Consider the following 27602-nt stretch of genomic DNA (forward strand, 5'->3'; position numbering starts at 1 on the left):
ATGGAGACCGTCACTGTTGCCGAAGAAGAGCTGACCACTATGAAGTACGTCAACGCGACGACCGAGTTTACGGTCGAAGAGATAAACTCATTTTTTTTTTACGAAGTGAGTATTGGTGGCGATCAAAATCGGCTATTTCATTACGTTTTGATTTGAAAACAAATACGTTATAAATCATTACCAGTCAGGCGTATTACGCGGGTTTATTGTGCGTTCTAATATGCAAATAAAAAAATGACCTTCCTCCCCCGCACACAAAACAATAAATACGTCTATATATCAAACTGTATTATGGTACACGAAATCGTTGACGTTGAGTACATGTATTATTATAATATTATACTCACTAATTATACACATACCCATATCTATTATACTATTGGGCACTGCGAGTGGGCAGGCACCGGTGTCCCGACACGGATAACTACTACTATTGATTCTTAGCGGCGGCGGGAGCGGACACCGAAAACAGTAAATCCTCGCGAGACCCCGTATATTATGTGTGTATAGAACATATATATATATATATAATATACAGTAGACATTAGAGAGTGCGTCGGATTATTTATATGGTATAAGAATTAAACGAACAAACGGATGGCGCGTACGGTATTTGCGTTAAAACGATCGAGCTCTCCAGAGTGTCTTTACACGTGCGACCATACATAATATATACCTACCACGCGGTATACGTTCCAAACCGCGCTCCGAGTTCGATGTGTATATTACGATATAAATTTTAAGACGGAAACCGAATTCGTGAGATATAATCTTTAAAAGCATACGCGTACCGCCTTCATCGATGCTTGTTATTCTTGCTACCGCAGCTGCGCTTCGGCTGATACCACGCACACTCCGATATTATACGAGTCCTGCGAGACTGCAGTACCTAGACCGATAGATTTCCGTTTTCGTTCGCCTGCTGATTTTTAATTCTTTCGATTTCGAACTCGATTTTCCGACGCCGGTTTCTGAGAGATTGGAATTGAAGTTTTGATTTTTACATAGGCGTCCACCGGAATCTGTGTCCATCTTTTGGCGGTTTTTTTTTCCGGTAGCAGTTTCGGTTTTGATTACCGATTTTCGTTTTTTACGGACCGGTTTTGATATTTAAAGATATCGGTTTCAAGCCCTGCGTAATACGACTCTCTGCAAGCCCTGCCGCCACTTTTAATATGACGTACAACGCGTAACAAGATCATACATCCGTCAGTCGTGTATACTGTCATAGTATAATATGTCCTCGGACGAAAATAGACACTTTTCGCGTGGATAGGTTTTTCCTTCATGATTAAATTGAAATAAATATCACACTTTTTACGAGGTATTATAACAATTTATCATAGACCGGTATTGGTGTTCGTAGAACAGACGAACATAATACCTCCGACGGTTGTTCCGATAGCCCCCAAAACAACAATATTCGTCACCGCTGGTACTGCCGAGGTTCTGTATACGTTTGTGATGTACAGAACGTTTTACTGGTTTAGAGAAAAATCAAAGGAGAATGAACAATTTGAGTATTTGAAAATATGGTAGAATCATTAATGAAAAATCTGGGTATTTGAAAGTGCGGTCTTTAAGTGAAGATACTCGAAAATCTGAAAATACAAATAAATCAATGATAGTGGGGGTTAGATACCCCGGGTACGGCGGGTAGGTTAATGCTTGGTATTACGGTACAAGGCCACGAGGTATTACATACCGCAGGTCCACTGCTTTAATTGCGTTAGCAGGTCGAGGATTTCCATTTTGCGGTTTTTCCGCCCTATCGGTCGTGATAGCGTAGTCCGCTGGTGCGTTTCACCCCCGATTTATCACCCTGCCGAAGGGTAAATTTCACGTAAACGGCCAGCACGCCACCTGTAACCGGAAATGTCTATATCTTACACATATAATAATAATACAGACGAATCGCGCCTCTGCTAAATATATTATTATTTTACGCCTGGTGTGTAGTAATAATAATATGCTCGAGTCATAATACCACTGTCATGGCTGCTTTGTTATATATTATTATTATCTTTTAAATCAAACGCGCTGAGTATCATGGACGGTGAAGTGTATATTATTCCATAATATAACGAAGACTATCATATTATGATTGCATACTGGGCTAAACATTAATCATTTGACACATAATATAATAATATGAACCTACACGAGTACCATACATTATTATTATAGTATTGGATTGTGTCAAATATCACGGTATGTGCGTCTATAGGTGCATACCTATTGGGTATAGTATATACATGTACCAGCTATGTTTATAAATAATATATATTATATAGGTCACGGGTTCGTCGTTATGTACAGTTTAAATAGTACCAGATATCAGGTTTAAATTAGAAATATAAAAAAAAATCACATGAGATTATAAAACAATATAAAATAGTGTTCACATACGTTTAACGTTACTAACAACAATCTTAATCGCACTATTATAATATTATATTGTATTAAGTTTTAATCTTAATTGATAAAAATACAGTAACACTCCACCTTTATCGACCATATTCTCTTGATGCTTGAATGAGATAAATTTATCGAAAATCGACATAATATTGTAAATAAGATCATATAAATATTTTCTATGGTCAAAAAAAAAATGTATATATTCATCACTCACGCATTATCACACTGTTTTCGTCAATCCCGAAATAAATGTTTACCCATTTTCTTTCAGTAAAATACGATTGAGCATGGTTATCAGAGAAACATTTTAAGTATTACAATAAGTACGCTCCTTTTTTTCAACCAACATTTCTGAGGTAATTGTACTGGTGTACAAGTTACTAACCAAATGTAAGGGTTTTATCCATATTTCGTGCCATTCGTATAAGCTATTACTTAATATTTTGTAACCAATTATGTTTCAAGAAATCTCAGTGTTGATAGTTTTAAATTTTAGTTATGAGTCTATATTATAATCTACAAAATACATTTTCTCTTAACCCCGCATTCAAACAATTAACAAATATTTACAAAATCAATTATTTTCTCGAAGACATAAACAAAAATAACTAAGTTACTATGTTACTAACAAGCAGCAACTGTAACTGTGACTTTTAATGAGTCACAACCAATCCAGTAACTTTCCCATCATTGATTGTATATCAAAAATACAAATAAAAACATTTTCTATGTATCAACTTAGTGGTAAGTGTTTGACTGTCAGACATTACCAAAAAGACAAACAATAGATTAAACGTACAGATTTAACAAACCATACAATGTAAGGTTTCAATGAAAAATGTGCATGTTTCGGTTTCTTTTAAAATAATTATTTTTAAGCTGTTGAATTGTAGACATTAATTCTCATCAGAAATGTCTTCAAATTAATATCATTTTATACTTTATAAACATAGTCCATAAATATTAGTAATTAAATAACAAAATTATTATGTTACATTATAACAGCTACGAATCCAGATGTAACCACTAAAAACATTTTGTTGAAAAGTGTATTCATCGTACCTATAATGGCTATAGTAGGTACTACCTACATGATATTACCTCGCAAACCTAACCATCGAATTATATATTCAGACGGAAATCACGATTCGCGGGCGCATATGACAGTTTGACGACGTCATCGCCGTGTGCTTCTCCGACTTCTGCAACCGACTTAGGCACACATCGCCCACACGTTCGCACGTGCGAACCACCACAGAATACAATTAACGAGTCTCGGACGATCGCCAAATATCATATTAATAATATTAATAAATATAAGTAAAACGATAATGACATTATATCGCCGCATACGGGATTCGCATATTATATTATATACGTATTTTAACATATTATCGTATACGGCGATGATGTTTTAATGGCATTTGGCACGTACAGCTGTAATAATTTCATTATAAATAATTATAATTACGTTTTCGATATATCGTCGAAGTATAATATCGTATTGTATTTGCGATGAGTGGTGACCGATTATAATACAATGGAAATATCATACGCATAGTAGACACTATATAGGCATAAGCAATTCATTAGCGACGACGAACGGTTTTCTAATACGAAATATTAGCGTAAAGGTTAACAGAATACTACATGGCGTTTTCTGACATGTTTTTAAACAAAAGAGACTCCAAAAATAGTGCGTCTGGGCAGACGCATAATTGTTGTTACTATTATAGTGAGTACGACAGTAATAATAAGTATTCGACACATAATATTACTCGGACGGTATTAATATTTCAATGTGGTCTAGTATATATTATGTCTTTTCTTAATGACTTCACAGTCTGCAAAGTCCAATGAATTATGCGAGTAGTCACTAGTCGGATAAAAACTGATCTTTAAAAATACATCTCCTAATATAATATTATTAATATTAAATATTAATATTATTAGGCATATAGAAATATTCATAATAGAATATAGATAGAAGATAGAATAGAATATTTCGTAAATTTGACATTAAATTTTACTATTATTGTATTGCAATAATATTTAAATCCAACTATTAGTGGTGAAAAGCTGAGAGTACCCACTCCCAGCCAAACAGGCATGGCCCAAACCCTTGTCATGGCTGGGTAATGAGATTCATGAGATTTGGGAAAGGAGGGGGGGTATAAAACACTCTGAATTGTAATATACCATTAAGGCGTGTTACCTTATAAAATCTGTCATATTATGTAACATACGCGTTAACATAGGGATATTTTATTTAAATTTTAAAAAAAACTGTTTGTTCAATATCATTCAATAGATTTTATATAAAACAACATTTTTTTAAAAATATTCCAATTATTCGGGACATTACAAAATGAAATCAAAAATGTACTTTTCAGTAGGGACTAAAAAAAAATGTAGTGTAAAGTAATCTTATTGTATGCACTGTGCAGTACGAGTTTAGTAAGCAATACAAAATTAAAAAGTTTGTAGTAAAATAATTATTAAATTTGATACACTCAACTGCAGCCATTGCCTATTATTGATTATAGTGATCATAACATTTTGATCCGAAGTTGAAAGACCCACACGAGATATATATATATATAATATATCTCTGTTTTACAGCTTAAAAATATTTAAAAACGACTCTACACAGTTTTTAAATGAGTTATGAGCATTTTTAATTTGCACTATATCATACACGCGAAACTCGTTAAAAAATTGAACCATCGTAAAAAAATCCACATACAAATACAGATAGTGTTCTCGTATCATCAAGTTTCATAATATAAGTCGATTCTCAGTTATAATTTATAAGCTAATAACGAAGCTAAATTCGCTATGTTACGTACTCGTAAGACGGAGACAACAAATGTCTGTGCAGCCGTCCTCTTAAGTAGAGACGGTTCAGGTTTTCCAACTGACAAGGGGGTAAGACAAGGGGGTGAAACAAATAAGGAAATTATATATTACAAAACTTTGGAGTATATAGAATGGAACATTTGAAAACAGCGCTCGGCGTTCGCCGTGCACATGCACATATTTTACAGTGTTTTAATTTGTAATTAATTCGGTATCTACGATGCATCCGCCTCCGTAGCGATACAATATATTGTGTAAACGGACACTTGTAGACGACGAGCTGCGTTCGCGATCGTCGTGCCGCCCGCCATCTTCCAGCCGACCGCGTGAGAATGTGTACCCCGGGTATACCTACCCAGGTATATCGTTCCACGAATAAGCTCATTATTATTATTATTATTATTATTATTATACGTATCGGAACAGCAAACGTGCACCGTTAAAAACTGTGTACATAAGAAGCGCTGTATACTCTGCGATCGCGGCTGTAACGCGGTCAACGTCGCGAGCTGTGTACATAAAAATATATGTGGAAAAAAAAAAGCGATAGAAAGGAGTGCGATTTGCGCCTGCGAGTGTGTGTTTGTGTGTGTTGTGATAGTCGTTTAAAACGCGGACGGAGAGAAGAAGAAAAAAATACGCGTATATGTGAGAAATAATAATAATAGCAATCATTAAAAACGGCACAAAGTCGTACGTGACGCGGAAACCAAAACCGCGGAATCGGCGGTATAACCGGCTTAAAACGGAAGACGACTACGCGAAAAACTTACTAGAAGCAACAAAAAAAAAATAATAATAATAATAATAATACAATATATTACGTACGCGAACTCAACTCGCGCGCGCGCGTGTGTGTGTGTGTGTGTGTGTGTGAGCTCACAATATAAATTTGTCTTGTCACAACTAGGCGGGGAAATATCGTCGTCGTCGTTAATAGTGTGTGCACGAACGGACTATTTAGCGCAGCGCCAGAGTCGTGTGGTAATAGCAGTGTATAAAATTATAATTATAATAATAAACGTCAGGTCGTCGAACGTATAAAAATCGTACGCCGCCGTTATTGGGAGGCCGGGGTGTTTCGGAGTAGGTACAGATATGACATATCATTTATATTATATAGAAATATATAGATCGATGATAATAACATAGGTGTGTATAATATTATCTGTACCTACATAAACGTATTAAGGTTTGTATATTTATGACGCGAACCGTTGATTTTACAATACTATTTATGTTTAAAAAATACCAGCCATACCTAACCCGACGAAAATAATACGGTGCAATATATTATTGTATACAGGCGTATATCGGTTTTAACGTCGGTAAACTTAGGAACCTACCTCGCTTTGTAAACTAATTTGACGGAGATGCGGGAAATACTTGGTATATTTTCGAACTTGGTCCAAACTACCGTCTAAACTTCACTGATGTCTCTAACAACAATTTCAAATGTGTTTGGTCTGTCGTCCGAGTAATTTTTGAGTACATCCAGCATATCCACGCTGCATAATAATATAAGCTACAAGCATGCATTTATATATTTTACATATAAATATTACATTGTATAAAAGTCTATCTTATATTTCTATAGCCAATGGCAACCGTATAGGCAAAAAAATATTCAAATATTCAAATTTCGTGAACAAAACGATGTCCATGTGTGAGCCAACCAATGATAGCCTATATAGTTGTTGAAAAACAAAGTTATGAACGCTCAAAGACCCCAGAAAGTCTTCAGGAATATGTGTGCAATATTTGGTGACAAAAACACATTATTCTCCGTACAGACGTACAATCTATTATTTTTTACAAATCAAAATTTTAAGTGCAACGATTTGCGAACTGCCCACGATACTTATACCATAACCGTTACGAGTGTACAATACAATTTAATAATAGGTTAATAGTAGCAGGTCTGCATGTGCCCATAAATGTATTTAAAGTGACCAGCGTCCGTCTACTCGTGTAAATACAAAACTGCATATTATAACATATATAGGCAAATGATCGTGTACACCTATCGTTTCACTTTATATGTTTCTAAAAAATTATATGATAACGATTATTGATTGCAATGTGGACGCTGCGTTGGTACGTATTATACGGTACATTAATTTTGAGTGTTTGAGGTTTTGAGCACATTACTGCATAATGTTTATCTGCTTTACATTTAAAAATATTTCTCTTACATGTATTTTTTTTTTAAGTAGGTTTCAATTACTCGACTTTTATTTCCGAAGGCAAAATATTTATTTAAATTCTCGTTTTCCGTAGCTCTTGGCGATGAATAAAAACACCGATAAAATATATGCTTTTGATCGCTATCAAGTACACAGAATGATAATCCACTAGGGATCCGATGGAATAAAATTGCATACATAAATAAAGACAGGTTCTCACGACTGGTATATTTGATAGACGTATCAATGTTGTTATTCGGGGTTTTGCATCAGAACTAACCCGAACGGGTAACACTCCAGAAAACCCATAGAAAATGAAACACCCGAAACCCAAATGATTTTTTTTCCAAAACATCAGTATTAACTGCAACCCGAAAAAACTTTTCAGTGGACCCGAAACCCGATCGTTTTTTATTTTACAAATTTCATGAGAATATTAGTTTAATTTATATATATATGCCTAGTTCCTTAAAAATAAATTAAATAAATATTAATTATTAAACAACATAGGCATACATATAACAGTAGTAGTCTTTGATATTTTTATTCATACAATTTTGCATGCGATTAACTCATCTACGACATTTAAAAAGGCCAATGCGAAAAATAAGCATATACAAGAGTGGATGACAATGGGTCTGCTATGTTCAGTGCGTAAAAAACAGGCTTTATCTTTAAAAGTAAAAAAACACCCCAATAATGATCAACTACGTTCATATTATGTTAAATACAAAAATATTTTCACTTCAATTTTAAGAATTACTAAAAACAATTATTATAAAAAAAATTTAATGATATCTCTTACAGTCCAAAATTAACTTGGAAATTAATAACAGAGCTCACTTTATCAAAAAATAAAAATAGTAATAACATTAAATCATTAATGCACAATAATGAACATATAATTCCTTCAGAGGATCCAGTCAGAGCATCAAATGTTTTTAATATGTTTTTTACAAATATTGGTATTAACCTTGCAAATAAAATAAAAAATTCTAATCAACAGTTTGTTGAAACTAATACAGATGTAGATTTTGATATATATTTTAATGAGGAAATTAACAAGCCTGAAATTATAAAAATTATAAATAATTTAAAAGATGACACTGCAGCAGGTTTTGACGGAATATCGGTGAAAACAATAAAGTCTATAGCTGTGGCCTGTGAATATTATTGAACCATTAATATATATTTATAACTTAAGTATTTCCAAATGTACTTTTCCAGACAAACTTAAAATAGCAATTATTAAACCACTATTCAAACACGGAGATGCTACTAATATAAATAATTATAGGCCGATTTCTATGATAAGCAATTTTGCAAAAATACTAGAAAAAATAATAAAGTTGAGATTGGTAGTTTACTTAGAAAAAAATAAATTGTTGTCTAAAAACCAGTTTGGTTTTAGACCTGGGTTGAGCACTGAAAATGCTTTGTACAGTGCCAGTAATTTTATTTATAATGCACTTGACAGTAGTAAAAAAACAATGGCTATATTTTTAGACTTAGCGAAAGCATTTGATACTGTTAATCATAATGAGCTTTGCAACATCTTACCAAGTTTTGGTCTAAAGAATAACAGTTTTAAATGGTTTAAAAATTATTTAGAAAACAGAAAACAATTAGTTCAAATCAATGACAGTAAAGGCGATGAAATGAAAATTCAATGTGGTGTACCGCAAGGTAGCGTCTTAGGCCCTATACTGTTCATATTATACATAAACTCTATATGTGATTTAAAAATAGATGGACAGATTGTGACTTATGCTGATGATACTTGTCTTCTGTTTTAAGGTGATTCATGGGATGAAGTTCGCTCAATAGCAACAAAAGAACTTAAAAAAGTAATTAAGTATCTCAATCATAGGAAACTCTCTATAAATTATCAAAAAACAAATTATATAAACTTTTCAATTAATAAAGATCAGAACCATTATGATGAATTAAAAATCTGTTTCTGTGAGAATGAAGATAGTTGTAATACAACTTTTTGCCAAACAATATATAAGGTCTCTAGTATCAGGTATTTGGGTATAACTTTTGACAAACACATGAAATGGAAATTACACGCCAATAATATTATAATGCGTATGCGTACTTTAACTTTTAGTTTTTTCCAAGCTACGGAACTATTTACCTGTGCAAACTATGCGTATAATTTATTTATCTTTATTCCAATCAATATTCCAATATGGTTTATTGGTCTGGGGAGGTCTGAATGAGTGTGCGGTTAGACCTTTAAAAATTTTACAAAGAAAGATTATTAGGATAATAGGATCTGTTTATGCAAAAATAACTTAGTAGGATCTACGAGAGAAAATTTTAAACTGTTTAGAGTGCTACCATTCGAGAGTGTGTATAAGAAGGTAACTATTCTATATGTAATACAAAATTATGAAACATTTGTAGATATGGAAATTATAGGGAAAAAAAGAGAAGTAAGAGCTTTTGATGTGAATATAATTTACTACAAAAAAGCATTTGGACAAAAATTTATTAATTATTTAGGTCCGAAATATTTTAATTTAATGCCACTAAATTTAAAAAAACTCATTTTCACTAATACTGGGAATCTTAAAATAGCAAGTATAAAAGAGCAAATTGACTTATGGTTATTTTCTTTATTAAGTGTATAAAGACTAAAATGCAACATTTATTTTTTCAAATTTATTTCTCATACTTTTCTTGTTCAAAATATATCAATCTTAGATTTAATGTAAACATTTAATAGTGTACCTATATTTATTTGTGTCTATAATGTAACTCTCTACCTCCATCACAAGCATATGCTTAAAGGAGGTAGATAATTTATTGTAAAATGTAATCTTATTGTTATTATTTATTTGTATTATAAATGTTTTCTTTACAATAAATATTTTTTCAAAAAAAAAAAAAAAATATGCTGGACACAGGACTCTGGTACATATTAGTTACATCCAGCACCCAAAACCCGAATAAATTATAAGAGTTCAAGGTCTTGTTGTTATTTTACATTTATTGTTTTTAATTTTATTTAAATATATTAAAAATTGTTTTTAATAATGAACAACATTAGTGTAGCTAAATAGCCTATCCGAAACGCCGCGTGATCAAGACATAATACATTAAATACTATGAATTTACATATTAGTAAATTATTAAATAATTAAAAATCGTTATTACAGTATTTATCAGTTACCCTTTTAAAGGCACTATTATGTTTTACAGACCATCCAGTTCACAGTCTTGTGGATATTGTTCTTGTCGATCGTACTTGGTAACGGAGCCGTACTGGTGGCCCTGTCGTTCAATAAGGCCCGCAAGAACCGAATGAACTTTTTTATCATGCACCTGGCACTGGCTGGCAAGTATAATTTTTTTTACATATTAATGCAATACTTGTATTATTTAGTTTCCTTTTTTTAAATAAAATGTCTGATCATCTCTATAGTACAACAATAATACGTACAAATCGACATTATATTAATATTATATATTACATAATGCATAACGATTGTGCGACGCATCTGTGTTGTTTCTGTTTGTTTGTTTGTTTGTTTATTAATTTATTTTTTGGAAAATCTCACAATATCACAAACAACTATAATACAGAATTACAGGCTAATATTATTTTAATATTCAACAATATTACTGTTTGTTTGGAAGAGTATTGATTTTTTTGGCATTTTCTTCATGAGAAATATTAAATTATACACAACTTTTAATTCTACCATTTTACATTACCGTTATTTCCACGCTCATATTTGTTGTGGTATTAAATCACTATCCACTTAACAATAACTAAATGGCAACAAGTATTTGTAATTCCATGCAATCTAAAGCAATGTATATTCAAGAAAATGTGTACCTATTAAATATGAAATATATATGCTGTAAGAATAGTTTTAATTTACAGTCATTTATTTACGAGCGAAGAGCAGCTATAATCATTGAAGACTTATCTGACCATAAAAAGTTTATTAATGAAAAACAAGTTATTTGTATTATATTAATTATACTTCAAAATATTTAGATTGGTATTTTGTTGCTAATTGATATATAATATAAAGGAATTTAAAATATAATATGTAGCCGCTAAAAAATTTAATGTTCCAGCAGTTGCGCTGTTATTATTATATCGAGTAATAAAAACAAAATAATGACAATATAAAATACTATCTGAGTGTGCGAGTATATTCGTTGTAATAACGACGATGAGTGTGTTGAACGTCAAATAAAAATCACTCTGCATAGTAATGTAATTTACTCGCTGTATTCAAATTATCGCGACGATGCGTCAGTCTCGGTTTCCACAGAGCCAATGCCTAGAAATACGTATTACGCGCTGTACCTGTATGTTTGTACAGGTACAAAGTGTATACTTGTATTAATATAAGGTACACGTAATTTATGTACACGCGGCGAAGAGTGAGTTATAAACGAATAGGAAATTATATATATTTCGCTTGTCGATTTATTATTATTACATTATGCGGCGGCTGCGTCGTGTCGTTGGCGCATATATTACCTACCGCTAAACATATACCCAGGTACCTATACCTATATAAACCAAAGTCGAAACGAGCCGTGCCACTATATCCTATACAATGTAATACATTACACTACACGCACGCGGCCGACAATCGAGGCGTAATATACACGTATGAGATGCATAGGTACTTGTAAATATATTACGCATAGGTGGGTACTTGAACTACCGTGGCCATAATAATATAATAATGTGAGATGTACAAGATGTACCTGTGTATTATATGCAATTACTCATATGCGGACGCATGAAATGCTGTTACACGCTTGCGCCGCCCAGACGTGCCATGTTTTACGACGATGACGATTTTAATTTTTAACGCGTGTTACATGGGTACTCGATCGTTCGTCATTATCATTAGGTACCTATTACTATTACTATTATTATTATTATTATTACTATTACAATATCATTATTAATTCTCAGCGTGCAGATAACCATAAAAATTTACTTCACCGAAACCCGAAACGGTTTAAGTATACACCCATACCCATTATATCTACACACATAACAATATTAATAATAATTAATAGTATCGAATAAAATATAATTCGCACGTTTAGGTATGCAAGCATGCTATAAATAAGTTCAAATACGTACATATAATATACATCATAAATTATACTATACGACGTGGCGCAGCTATCACCGCAAACCATTTTTTTCTTTCGATTTTGATCACAAACCACGTGGTATTATATATTATATACGAATCATCTTTAGCTATTCCACGCCTAATATATAATAAGCCTCTTGCTATTTGACTGCGAATTCTGAACGCCTATCAGAACAGGATTTCATGAAATTTAATACACTAAATCTTTTAATATTGTTTGTATGAACTTGTACACTGTTGGAAATATATAACCTCATACAAACCTGAGTAACAGAGATTTCTGATAATCTCTGCAAAACCATCAAGTACTTATAACATAATTACACTTCCGAAATGTCTTATAACTCAATTCTACCGTTTGTGGCGAAAGCGTAAATACAATTTATTATATTGTACCTTAATAATAACGATAACATATTTGTGTTTCCGAACAGACTTGTTGGTGGGACTAGTGAGCGTTATGATCGACATGATTTGGAGAACAACTGTAACCTGGTCAGCCGGTCCGATTGCTTGCAAAGTGGTCAAGTACTTACAGGTAACGTATTTACGTATATTTTACAAACATCATTATGTTTACCTCGGATTAAAACATTGCGTGTTCATTCGACTAAGGGACGTTTGGGGAAGGCTATATAATATTATTATATTACAGTAATTTTTGGAGACTTTAACGCTCCACGGATCGAGTATGGCGGCAGTTATCTCGTATCGTATAATAATATGTATTATTTTTATATTATTTACTTAAGATATATTCTATGGTTTTCGAAAAAACTGCAATGCACAATGAATCACACACGAGTATAGCCGTATAGGTATACAGCTAACCAAAAATCAACAATACTAATACACATTTAACTTATGAATTAAATTTAAGTTACTTGTGATTTTAAAATCTTTAAACTTAAATGTGCGTCTATGTTACAACACGTTGTATCTGTATATTATCATTATCAGTATGTGATAAGAAACACATTTTAATAATATTGCAATTTTTGTAACATGTCATGTCGCATGATCACTCACTTCAACTTTATAAATATACAATAATAGTTACTTGTTAAACAATTAATTAAATAAATAAATGAAGAAGAATGTAAATAAAAATTAAATAATAATGATGAGTAGATAATTTTTTTTTAAATTCTAAATCGTAAGTATTTAAATTACAAAAACAACTTGTCCAACTTTGCCAATATTCAACCACACTATGTACTCTGCTACATATTATGCTGTTATATATTATACAGCTAGAGCTACTGCAGAAACACGTTTTACTACTGTCATGGAGTAACGCTGTTGATCCAAGCTCATACTAAGATATATACATAGTTGATATTATGCACCCATAACTACATTCCCTGCAGTACAACAGAGGTGTAATTATCTCACTCGCGATCGGCACCACTGCAGAGTATAAGTGATTTCCCACGGTATTGATCTTTCTGAAATTGCGAACCACGCGTGCGTCCTGAGCAAGAAGGGAAAAACAAATTAAATAAACGCGAATGCATGGTACAAGTATACGTAAACGACCTCGTGTTGTTCGTTAGTGTAAATTTAATTTATAATAATAATATATATTATAACGCAACTGCATAATAATAATATTATGGGAGTTTCGTCAATCCGTCGTGCGCGCGTGTCAGTCGTTGCCATAACTATACCGCAGCAGATTTATTATTCGTAAACCGTAAACGTATGATGAGATTTTTTCCATCTCTTACTCAACATTAAAGTACACAGTGAGCCTCCGCGTTTTCTTAATTCTCCGTCTTAAGACTGTTGGCTAGCTTTATACGAGAAAACATTAACACTCCGTAGCCTATTCTGTATGCAATAGGCCATAGCAGAGAATGGTGTGGTTAACTCGGTACGTCTTGCTGACCGCTGTTTGAGTGTACGTACACTTAATGATTCAATTTTGATAAATGTATTTCGGTGGGGGGGGGTCGAAGTTAGAATGGAGGGGAAAAACAAGATCACTAAAAGTATTTACTTAAACGTCAGGTTAACACATAGACATTTGATTTTTATAATCTTCCGTCTTTGCAGGTAGAAACTATGGTTATATTTTACAGTTTATTGGTCATTAAATTTTACTTTATAGCTTATCAAATTAGTTTTATTAGTATAACGCGTAAGCTTTTTATAACTTACGTTTATTAACGATTAATATTATAGTATTTTAAGATCAGCCCAACCATCTAAAAAATTTTCTGTTAGAAAGTAGCAAATAGTTAATTTTATTTATTTATAAAACCTCTGCAAAATTCTACCATTGGCATTGTATTGTTGAAGTTTATATTTTTGTATAAAGAATTTATGCCATTCAAGATTCACTATAGATTTTACAATGTATCGAAATTATTTGAAATTATGGGACACTAGCATAAATAATATTTTATATAATAAGGTTTGAGCAATAAAATTGAACGACTGAAAGGGTTTAGTTCACAATTTTGTGTAAGTGGTTGTACATAATATGTATAAATATTAAATAATATATCTGGGTGAGATTGTATCACTATGTTATTGTCTATCAGTAATAAGTGTTCACTATAGTTTATAATATTATGACAAACATATTTATTCCAATATAAATTATAAGATTATGTATGTTATAGTATTATTCGTCTTACTTACTAACTTATACCAACTCACAATAAAAATATAAAATATTTGAATTCATAACCAACTTAAGGGATAATCTATGTAAAAAGATGTTTGGTAAATTAAATTTTACATTAAAATAGTTATTTGAATTTTTAAATAAGCGAACGATTACCCGTATACATATTTCATATTAAAATGTTATATTATAATTTATAGTTTAACTGTCATTATAAAATATAAATACTTTCATAAATAATAGACTGGAGGATTTGCAGAATTGGTATGGAGAGGATAAACAAGCTCGAAAAACTTTCGACTGAACTTTCTAACTTTTAACCGCGGCCGAGCGACCGCAGCTACCAGTTTAAAGCTTAATTAATATTATATATTTATACGTGCATTTCAGGTGGTCGTCACGTATTCGTCTACATATGTCCTGGTCGCGCTCAGCATCGACAGATACGACGCCATCACACACCCGATGAACTTCTCCAGTAGCTGTAAGCGGAGCAAAAAACAACGAAAACGGAATTTTTAATAAAAAATTATTTTTTTATTTTCACACTTTTTTCAGGGCGTCGGGCCAGAGCATTAATCGGATGCGCTTGGATTTTGAGTTTCGTTTTTGCCGTACCCAGCGTATTTATTAACGAAGAGACGATAATAGAAGGTATATAGTATATACCGACCGTATCTGTAGCGATTCCTTTAGAAAAATAAACAGAAATATTTATAATATTTTATTATAATTATTATAACATTATGATGTTAATATTTATTATACAATTGTTTGTAATATTGTCGGCAGTTTCAAGTTTTTAGTACCTACATAAAAATCTATAAAAATATAAATATAAACAACTTATACTTTTGAAAATAAGAATAAATATTATTTAATTGATATTAATTTATTATCAAATATTTCCATTGTTTCGTTCTCTGAGAACTTCTGCGACCGACCTAATAACAACTTGACGCTGACCTTGTACACAATTTTCAGAGTTGTCGAGCTTTGCACCATATAAATAAAATAAATACCATGACGTATGTAGTATAATATGATATGTACACAATACATATTTAAGTAAGACACAGCACAAAGTGTAAAGTCTGAAATGCAAAGTGCGCACAGGTAAATAAGTATATATCCATAAGAATTAAGTATGATAAAGTTAATTTATTTGCCATAAAACAACAATGATATAAAGATGTTTTCCTTTGAGGCGAGTCATCCAAGCAAAGAGGATAATAAGAAATCAAGTATCGAATCAAAAATTGTTTTAATTAAATATCCTATACAAAATCAAGTATTCATCAATATTGTTTTGTACTTCAAAAGTATATTTTCCAAGTTTGTAAAATAAAAAAAAATATAAATTTATAACACTCGACTTTCTAACAAATGATTTTCGAACACTTGACATAATACCATACATACTAAACCACAATTTCATAAAAATAAATTAAAAAGATTATTACTAAAATAACTTAGGTCAATTTTTTCTCATTATAATGATTTGGAGTTTGTACAAAGGGGTTTATGATGGACACTGACTCCCCCCGCCCTCACTATAAATAATCTTATAATGTTCAAAACATATAGTCTGTAGTACGAATTGTTATAAAAGAACAATTGTGAAAAATAAGGGCTGATATAAGTCTGAACTTTTAGTTAGGTTAAATTATCGACGTGGTTATTGGAAATTATTAAGTTATAGATTTGCCATTGACTAAGTCCCTACTTGTATATTATAATAAATAATGAGCACTCACACAATTTGTATAACACTCCGATATTACAAAAAATAGAGAAATTGTATATTTGTACACGTGTACAGCTAGCATCGGGAATACAACTTTAATTATATAAACGAAGAAAAATTGAAATTTATGTTAACTCATTAAAGGGGTGTTTTGTTGCATAATACAATATATTACGTTCATAGCATTTAACTATTGTAGACGAGGCAATTTATGGTTCAAAAAAGTTCTATTAACGATATTGTACACAAAGAGCGATTAGTCGTATGTGTTGAAATCGATAGCCCTTCAATCATAATACTACCTAGATATATATTATCATCGTATATTTGTACAGATTTATAGTTAGTCCCTCAGAGAAAAAAATTTTAACACGATTTTGGAAATTAATTACTGTATCCAGTGGCGCTGAGCTCATAAATAGCATGTGAAGCGATAGTGCCAATAATCACACAATTATGCATAGTAATACCTACATAATTAGGTACTATCTGTTTCTGATGCACTCTGCAAAACTTAATATTAAAAATTAAATATTATTGTACTCGTTTTTTTTGGAACTAATATATTGATGAAAATATTTTAACAGTCGAACTATATTGATTTTCATCACTTATATAAGTAGGTTCTCAAATAGAGATTTAGGTTTTATAGTTTAGGCTGGAGGAGGGTAAGAAGAGTGGTAGTCCGGCTATGTTCGAAGACAAACGCCGTTAGACCCCAAGTACAACACATAACACATATTATTGACAATTCATTTTTATTTAAATTAATATCAAAAAGATGGGCCTCGCTGAAAAACTCGTAACTATACATACATTATGGCGCAGCATACCATCTTATTATGCGTTTTATCGTGTGTTTGTTCTATACTTATATACTATCTTCATACTGATTTTTTTAAATTACTGAATACATTCCATCCATTGGAACTACTACCTATATTATAAACCTACAGTCACCACGGCGTCGTCTCTTCTGTTTTTCTATTATATAACACATTATTAGATTTTACGAAAAACAAAATATCACGAATCATATAATCGTTTACAATTCTTGTTTTCCCGAACATAATATTATGGTTTGTTTTTTCATTTGTACTTTTAATTTCACGAACATTTCGGATCGTCGAGAGATGCAGAACGCAGACTTCGGAATCGACCCCCCCCCCCTCCACGGCATAGTCGTGTTACTTTAATAATCATAATATTATCATGTATAGTGTTGCAGCGAGTGGTTTCAATATCGTTTGGTATAAACGCATAATGTCATCGTCCATTATTGGCGTAGACAATTCCACTAAACTATATTATACACGCGCTGACGTCCGAGTAGAATTTTAAATCGTACCTCCTCGTCGTTTCAATATAATTTTCGCTTGCGACGCTACACATAGTTGTAGTGAACATTGGTGATTGTTAACTTTTACTAGTTCACAAAATAAAGCAGACACAAAAAAAAACCATTCACAAATGTATTATTTCGTTACCATTATAAATGTTATCTTAGTCTCATCGTATTTGTCCATCGACCAATAGTCAGTACCAGTAGTACTACGAATTAAGAAATATACTAATATACTCCTCTGCCATCAACTTTAAAACCATCGTAAATATTAGAAAACTTAATGGGAATTAGGAAATTCCCATTTCGTATATTTATATATTATACCATTTATACCTATTAGCAGAAGCAACTCTATAATATAAATATACATTTATGATAAATTATGTACCTAATGAAAAATCACATTTCAAAAATATTGACTAGAAAATAAAAGTAATAAAAGCTCCTCGTGTTAGGTTCTAGGTACCTATATTTTTTTTGAAATGTATTCATATTAATTACCTATATAATATTTCACAATAGAGATGAAAAATAAAAAACTGATAATGAATAGAATCTCGGATAGGGATAGTGGAACAGTAAAGTAGACCGGGGATTTTCCGCGAATCGCCGGGACGCGAGTCATCGTACTACACGAATGAATATCCTTCTCATAACTCAATAATTGTAACGAATTTCAAGCGATTTTTTTCTTGGCCCACAGGACGCACTCAGTGTTGGATCGAAATGTCGCCTTGGCAATGGAAATTGTACATAAGCATAGTGGCTACGACGGTGTTCGTAGTGCCGGCAATAGTCATCAGTGGATGTTACGCCATTATCGTGTACACGATTTGGTCCAAAAGCAAACTTCTATCACCGGCTAAAAACAACACACTACAACGTGGAACCAAAAGTGAATTATTTTATATAATATATTATGATATAGGTAACCATGTAGGTGGTAGCTAGACCTAAAGTATACTAACCTAAACGTTCCACGCACATTTTAACCTCCGTTCGCGGGCGCAAATTGGTAGATATGTCACAAGAGAATTGTGATGGGGAGTGCTTTACGAGAAAAGATTCAGGAAATCATTACTTATCACCCCCACCCACCAAAAAAAAAAAATGTTTTAATATACTATCCTCTGCTTTGGTTTTTTTAGATTTATAATCTTATTCTGTTGAATGGACTTTACTGTGTTATCGCACGAACATTGGGTGATTCAAATAGATCAAACATATTCAAAATATTTGAAAAAAAAAATATCCAAAAAATTCCAAAAATATAAATCTAATATTGCGCCCGACGTAGACAGAGTCCATAGACTCCCTCGGAAATTTTTCTAGGGGGCAGTAATGTGAGGATTTGAGAGTCCGATAACCTAATATTCTAATATAATGTTTTTATAATGGTGACCTTTTATTCATATAACCACTTTAAATTTGTTTTATAGTACATCATTTTAAAACATCCAATTTAAAAAAAAATTCTAAAAAGCCAGGGGGCAAATACCCCCAGCCTTTCGATCACCTTTGTGTACAGTAGTGTACATGGTTAGTATACTATTAGTATAGTGTACACAGTGTACATTTAAAATTATTATAAAAATATAAACACATACTACATTATTGAGATGATTTAGCCGATTTAGGTCAGGGATGGCGAACCTTTTTGTACCAGCGTGTCAAATAAAAATGTTGGTTAGATTTTGTTTTCCCTGCGTGTCAACTAATTCGATAACCCTTCAATTAATTTTTTTAGAATTTTTAATATTATCAAACGTATACACATTCGTGAGTGTCACTAAAATAGTGTGCGCGTGTCACTCTGTGACACGCGTGTTATAGGTTCGCCATCTCTGATTTAGGTGACTACACTACATTTTTTAGTCAAATTTTGTATTTAAAAAAAAATATATTTTCACATTTGGTTTACCTATTATAAGAAAAATCTAATATTTATACCCATCTCTATTTTTTTTACAATATTTGATGTTAAATATTTTTTCATCTTATAATCGAAAACCGATTACTTTTTACTGTACTGTATTTTAAAAGAATACATTAGCCTAACCTTCATAGCCAACACTTAACCTACTTAAAGTTAACAGATAATAAACAATAAAACATCATGTTTAATAATTAATTTAACTTGTATAAAAAATATGGATATTTAAATATCAAGTATTGAACAGTTTTTTTATAAATAACAACATTTATTAAAAAAAAAACTTTCAAAAATCACCAGCATAAAAAATTGTAATTGCTTGTTTTTGAAAATAAGATATTACACATGTGGTGCTTTAAAGTTCAGACTAGATACAGGTGTGTAAAATCATTTTATTTTTAAATATGAACACATAATTTACCAAAAAATATTAGTTAGCAACTTAAATAGATCATATCAATGTTATAACACAACAATAACGAATGCAAAAATGTAATTCAGGTTGCATTATTTTAAAACAATATATAATAATGTCGTTTTGGGACGTTAACCACTCGTTACAGAACCTGAAGAGCACGATATCAGAAGGTCCAGTTCACGAGGCATCATACCGAAAGCGAAAATCAAGACCGTAAAAATGACATTCGTTATTGTGTTCGGTCAGTATACACACTACTTACAAATACACTTATTATTATTCTTCTTACAAGCGTATAAATAAATGCAATAATCATATTATTCAATCGAATAATTATCGTGCAATAAATAATACCTATCTAATACAAACACAATCGATACGATACAAATAGGCACTCTATGTGCTCATCACAGACCATCCATTTTATCCTTATTCTTTTATTCAAAATATTAAATCGCGACGGACTGCCATATATATTCATTAATTAACTTAACACATAAGTTTTTTCATTTGTGTTTAACGATTTCAGACGGATAAATTGAATAAATCTAAACCCAACAATCAATATAATTACTTTAGTTTAAGCGATTCTTGTATAGTTTATCGATAAGTAAATTTCAGTTTGTTATTATTTTATTTCATATATTTTGTAATACAAAGGAAGATATCTAATACATTTGTATTGCTGTATAATTTATAAGCAATTTTTAACAATGACCGTAAAATCAATATAGGTGTTTAATTATTAATGCTATTAGGTTTTTACCTGCCTACTCCAATGTTAAGAAAATGTTCATATGCCTAAAACAGGGCTTTAATTTTTCTCTCTTCCGTTGTCGGGAACCCTCGTGTATCCGTCCTCCGCCGGCCTCTAACAGACTTGTATTTCACGCCGCAGACGATGACCGTATACCTATATATAAAACACGAATGGTTTTTCTTTTCGTTGTCTTTTTTCAGTATTCATCCTGTGCTGGAGCCCGTACATAGTGTTCGACCTGCTGCAAGTGTACGGCTACATACCAAAAACGCAATCGAGCGTGGCCCTCGCAACTTTCATACAGAGCCTGGCGCCGTTGAATTCTGCCGCCAATCCCATCATATACTGCTTGTTCTCCACTCACATTTGCAGATCTCTCAGGTATAAAGTATAACATGAAATGCCTACGTCTCAAAGACAATGATTATATCACGTCGACGGTGCGCGAAGTCGAATTCATACTTAATATTACGACTCCTGCGATTAATCGACAAAATACCACCAAATAGTATATAAATGGATAATAGTAGTTTATAAATATATGCTGTCGTATCGCATCAATAAACATTCCTAATAATTATATAGGCTGAGTAAAATAAACAATTTTTTGACCTCAAAAGTAATATTAAATATAGAAAAGAAGTAGCAATGACCATAGTATACGGTATAATAAATATTAATATTGTATTAATATATTGGCTCGGGTTTCAATCATGCAAAAAGATACGTTTTTTAAAAATAGGTGATTACATTTATTATAGATAGTACCCAGTGAATTGGCCACCTATGAAATGTACCTTCTGTAAACATTAAACCTATAGTTTTAAGTTGCATATTATAGTAAAAAAGTAAGTTAAAGAAGTTAATTAAAAAACAAAATAGGTATCCACACCGTTATGACGTAGGTAACTTACGATGTAACCTCGTAACTTAAAGTTAATTTTAATTTTTAAATAGTTAATGACCAATTTTACTTAAAAGATATTACTATAAGTACCCAACACACCACTTTGACCTTTTATAAGTAAACAAAACAAAAAAATACTATACAACCTGCTACCTGTATCAGAGTAGATTTGTCTTTACTACAGTCTACCTCTACACCCTTGGACCGAGTTTATAAACATAATATTATGCACACAATGGCTGTACTTTTATCACTGTTGGAAATAAAATTCTTCTCCATCCCATTGGAAAAATCATAAATACACCACTGTCTCGACCAATGCGTGACATCAGTATGTAATTTCGTCAGAACGAGATCCCGAAATCTAAAAACCACATCATCATTACGAAATATATTATCATGTTATGATAAATGGTAACTTAAAGATTAGATACGACCAAAAATACAAATCTAAATCTATTTTTTAAGTATACCTATAATATACAACAAAAAACTGTCCGATAAAAACTTTTTCTCTATATTACTGAGTATAATACATTTTATTATAAGTCATATACGATATACCATAATATACCTACCTAATGCATTATAAACGAATATACTCATCATACTTTTCGCTACGTTTCGTTTATTTACATCAACAGCACACATTAAACGACTCGATATTTGAGATTTGGAATTGGAACGATTCCTATTTTTTCCTCGTTATAAAATATTATCGCGTGAAAAAACACTGACTCGTCTGATTTTTAAATTTTCGACAGTCGTATCTCTCCACACTGATTATTCGAGATCCCTAGTCACATGTTTACGATATTTTAACTTAAAAGCATACAATAAATTAAGTGTTTAAGTATTTTAACTACTTATAAACTTGCCTAACTCTTTTTAAAATCAAAACATCGAAAAAAAATTGACAAAAGAGCACGATTATATTCATAATATGAAAACGTGAATGATTACAAAGCGTTGTGAGTATTCGTGTTATCCTTAAGTTCTGCAATAGGTAAATTCACTCCAGTATTAAAAAACAACATAAACTTTATTGAAAATGAATAAGTACCTATAATGTCAATGTTGATGTGTTATGAAATAAAAGATAGAAACAATGATACGTCACGTATGCACATATTCTCATAAGTGTTTTTGGACCCATCGGGGTTGGGTTTAGAGTTTTTCTTTATGATTATAAATTCTAATGATTAATAATTTTTATTTTATTTTCAAAGATTAAACTAGGCATTCGTGGATTTGTATCATCAGGTGTATAAATATAAAACCTTGTACTGTGCAAGTTAAAAATTAGTCAAAAACTCCCTATCCCTCTCCAACCCACAGTCTATCCTCACCGTGAACGTTTAGGCGCCGCTCCACATCCGTCATAACATCGCTACAACATTTTGCGTTTTTCAAAATATTTTCAGGCAAGTCCCGCCGTTCAGATGGTTGTTGTGTTGCCGGAACGGAACACAAGAGCAATTGAGCTACACGGAAACACTAACATCGTCTAATCGACAGGTGAACACGTCTCTGCTGCGGAACGCCACCGTGCACGTACACTCGGTGGTCAGGGCTCCTGTCTTAGACCGCATGGGCATATCGACGGAGAAGAACAGCTACGCCGATTCGCTGCTTTAAGAAGGCCGGGACGGCGCACTCCGAGCACCCCACGACGTATTACTATTATAATTATAATGATTAATAATATTATAAAATTCATACGAGTACATTATAAGAACATATTATAATTATTATTATTATTATTATTATTATTATCAATATTCTGTCCCCGTCCCTTTATGCGAACGCATTATTATAAACTATACAGCCATTATAATATTATAATATACATTTCTCTAATTATTAAAACATTATTACATTACTATTATTACTACAATAATTACTATTACTACCTACTATTATTATTATTATTACTATTATAAATATTAATTTTAACTATACGACCATAAACGTTAAGTTATATTCTGTCGACTGACTTCGTCCCTAAAAATACAATATTATTATGTGTACAAACCTTCGATATATATATATATATATAATTATGATTATTATGTATTCCTTATTGTTGCCTGGATTCCTATTCGTACTTACGTCTTTAACCAATATTATGTAAATACTTTTTGTTTTAAACCATCGTTAATAAAATACAATAGCTTAATAACCATTTAACATGTATTTGTCTATTACAATAACTGAACAAAAAACAGAAAACAATTTCTACATTATAATAACTACAGTAAGCTCTGTTGTTTTGATATCCAACCTTCTTTGATTGTATATTTTGTGTAAGTATTTTATGTGGCCGGTACACAACTACACAACCTTTCCCTGATATTTTTATATTCACACGGAAACAAATCAATTTTGAAACCGAATTAAATGCACTAATGTACCGAAGTAATCAGATGGATTTTAGTAGGTGCCGGCGAATGCGGTTTTTGTCTTTGGTGATGTTCAGCTATTTGACATCAGTGCCACTCTTCTTATCTTTGATAATACCCTTCAGTTCATTCAGTCTTTCCTCTGTATTATCATAGTTGTATCTGCATGCAATCCTGCCAACAATTTATCAATAATTAATAATTATAATATAGTTCAGTGACAGGTTTAATTTATATACCCTTTATATAGGTAATAAACTAATAAATATAAAATTGTAAATACATTATATTATACATAGTTTATTGGTAGAAATTATTTATTTATTTATTAAACTATTTTTGGATGACATTTTAGTCTTCGTTTGCATCAACAACAATGTTGTGTTCTCATTTCTTTGGAAGAAAAGGTCAAATGTGAAAAAGAAGAATACTTCAATAATAAATAAGATGTTTAATATAATCATTGATTTAATAATATACAGATAAGCCATCTTATGCAATGCAAATGGATACACCGAACCTAACACTTAAATGCAATTAGCCCGGATTTCAATATTAACGATAGGGTAGCTTATCTATATATTTTAAAATCAATGGTATAATTGTGAACATGTATACTATAAAAAAAGATATGGTATGAATTTCTGACTTTTTCTAGATAGTAGGGTAGTGAAGTTTCTACAGTCCCCATCGCTAAAACTAATAAAGAAATCAATAACTAATAAATTATAATATGTTATTAATGAACAAGGTTATACATGTAAAATATTTATTGCATGGTTTTCAATAAATATGGATGGTACATTTTATAAAAGGAAATTAAATGATTTTTATTGGTGAAATTTTTAAGTTTGTATCATAAAATATACATAAGTACCTAGTATACAATATAGATAGTGAAAAACTTACTTATTAACAATAAGTTAATAAAAGAAAATTTAGATACAAGTTCAACTTGAAATTACAATATAAAAATGGTTCTTGTACTCATTTTATGGAACTTGTGGTAAAGCAAAGAGGGTAATCAAGACGTTACCTTTTAAATTTTTTAAGGAGTGATGGGTGAAAAATCGCCAATGCTTAATAATTTAGTGTTAACTAGTATTACTATGACGTGTATTTAAAATATGAGTCAACTATAAATATATACCTTTATTAGGTTTTGGGTAGGTGTAATATTAGACTAACCTCTGGAAAATATCAAGTTTTTACCACCCTACTGCTAACACTGGTATATTTTTGGCAATAATATAATATGTATATTGTATATATAATAATATGTTTACTACTGCATGCACTATATAATATTGCCAGTATTAACTTAATAAATAATGATGGTAAAAAAATAAATAAGAAATGAATAAGAAAAATGTATTAAATCCATGTTCAGAGAATTAAGTCCTCTTAAAAAAATATATAAAATAGATACTTGATTTAAGCAATAAAAAGAGTTGTAATATTAAGATGGATATTATCATCGTATAATTAAACCATATAAACCGTCTTGCTTAAATTTTAAGATATTTATCTATTTATAGATTTTATAAACAGTTAATACTCAAATAGTTTATTATGTAGAGATGCTTACCAATACACAGAAGATATCGTAACAAAAGAACCAAAACCGAAGTGCGTAGATCTTAATGTTCTACTTGTACACAAGAAACAGCCGACTCCCATAGTAAATCCTCCGACTATGCCATACAGGAAACTGTTACGAAAACAAGGGATTTTTGAGACATCTTTGCCCAAAAACATCAAAGGCTAAAGAAAATAAGAGAATTTTACCATTAACCACACATCTAAGATATACAACATAGTAGGTATATATTAGTCTGTGACACTAACCCATGATGGGCTTAGAATAATAATAAGACACAATTTTTTTCAAACAACAATTATTATTTACTTATTACAAATGAACATGCATAAATATTAAAATGTTGGACTTTTACCTTGTGATCTTCATCACTGGAAATCGACGCCATCCTTTATTTGATTTAATATCTTATAGTAAACTGGAATTATTATTTTTTAGTTTGTTATCCAAGTACAAAAATGTAGATAGGTACTTTCGCTATTGCACATTAGTGGTTGTACCTTAAATTTCGGCGGCAATCTACACGTAGTAAATAGTAAGTAATAAGTACACATCCGCTACCATAGGGCATGGCGATAGCACGAAGACATGATTAAAGAAATACTTATTGTTTACTACTCAATACTAGTTAGTAGTAAAGTTAGTAGAGGTTTGAAATTTCTTTGATCGTGTGAAACTGAAAAACATAATAATATAATATTATTAATTTAGTACCATCTTAGTCCGTGATAGATAGATACGGCCGTGATAATGTTATCAATAATTATGTGCTCTAATCCACGCATATAGATACTATGGTTGCACGTCGGCCTATATTGGATCACAGCGTTGAGTGGCGCCGAATGTTCTTATCAAATCTGACGAAAAGTCGCGTTTTACTAGCGCCCTCTACAGTAAGAACTCTTATACCATGTTACCATAACTTTACAAACATATTTATAATTTATATAATCGCGGGTATATGATATACCAGGTCATAGAGGGCGCTAGTATCACGCGACTTTTTTTAAATTCTTGATAAGAACATTCAGAGCCGTCATATCCGTGCTCGTTGTGCAACCATAGTATCTATATCCGTGCTCTAATCACAGACTTCTATCACAGAATTTATTCTGTGCTTCTATATTATTTATTGTTCTATGATTATACTTAACTTCTTCTATAGTATAATAATCTATGTTCTATAATATTTCTTCTTCTAGTCATAGACCAGCAGGCTCATATCAAATATAAGGTCTATGCTTC

General features: G+C 31.5%; 2 protein-coding genes across 2 annotated transcripts; one reads left to right on the forward strand and one right to left on the reverse strand.

Moving 5' to 3' along the window:
* On the forward strand, window positions 1–24534 carry LOC111029547 (cardioacceleratory peptide receptor). Its single transcript, XM_022308579.1, has 9 exons — window positions 1–105; window positions 10674–10809; window positions 13045–13148; window positions 15636–15729; window positions 15804–15899; window positions 19041–19232; window positions 20834–20929; window positions 21649–21829; window positions 23780–24534. Exons 1-9 carry the CDS (start codon window positions 1–3, stop codon window positions 23991–23993), a joined length of 1218 nt encoding a protein of 405 aa, XP_022164271.1. The 3' UTR covers window positions 23994–24534.
* On the reverse strand, window positions 24531–27111 carry LOC111029555 (cytochrome c oxidase protein 20 homolog). The gene is made up of 4 exons (XM_022308591.1): window positions 26858–27111; window positions 26713–26775; window positions 26346–26521; window positions 24531–24931 (listed from the first exon to the last, which is right to left on the reverse strand). Exons 2-4 carry the CDS (start codon window positions 26743–26745, stop codon window positions 24835–24837), a joined length of 306 nt encoding a protein of 101 aa, XP_022164283.1. The 5' UTR covers window positions 26746–26775; window positions 26858–27111; the 3' UTR covers window positions 24531–24834.
* Between the last annotated feature and the right edge of the window lie 491 nt (window positions 27112–27602).

Source organism: Myzus persicae, unplaced genomic scaffold (assembly GCF_001856785.1).
Source record: "Myzus persicae strain clone G006 unplaced genomic scaffold, MPER_G0061.0, whole genome shotgun sequence".
In the NCBI taxonomy this organism is placed as follows: Eukaryota; Metazoa; Arthropoda; class Insecta; order Hemiptera; family Aphididae; genus Myzus; species Myzus persicae.

Coding starts and splice junctions, on each gene's coding strand:
- LOC111029547 (XM_022308579.1), top strand. CDS start 1: ATGGAGACCGTCACTGTTGCCGAAGAAGAGCTGACCACTATGAAGTAC. Junction 20,930..21,648: donor GACATTCGTTATTGTGTTCG/GTCAGTATACAC, acceptor GTCTTTTTTCAG/TATTCATCCTGTGCTGGAGC. Junction 21,830..23,779: donor CACATTTGCAGATCTCTCAG/GTATAAAGTATA, acceptor AAATATTTTCAG/GCAAGTCCCGCCGTTCAGAT.
- LOC111029555 (XM_022308591.1), bottom strand. CDS start 26,745: ATGGCGTCGATTTCCAGTGATGAAGATCACAAG. Junction 26,522..26,712: donor CCAGTGATGAAGATCACAAG/GTAAAAGTCCAA, acceptor TATTTTCTTTAG/CCTTTGATGTTTTTGGGCAA. Junction 24,932..26,345: donor ACGATATCTTCTGTGTATTG/GTAAGCATCTCT, acceptor AATTGTTGGCAG/GATTGCATGCAGATACAACT.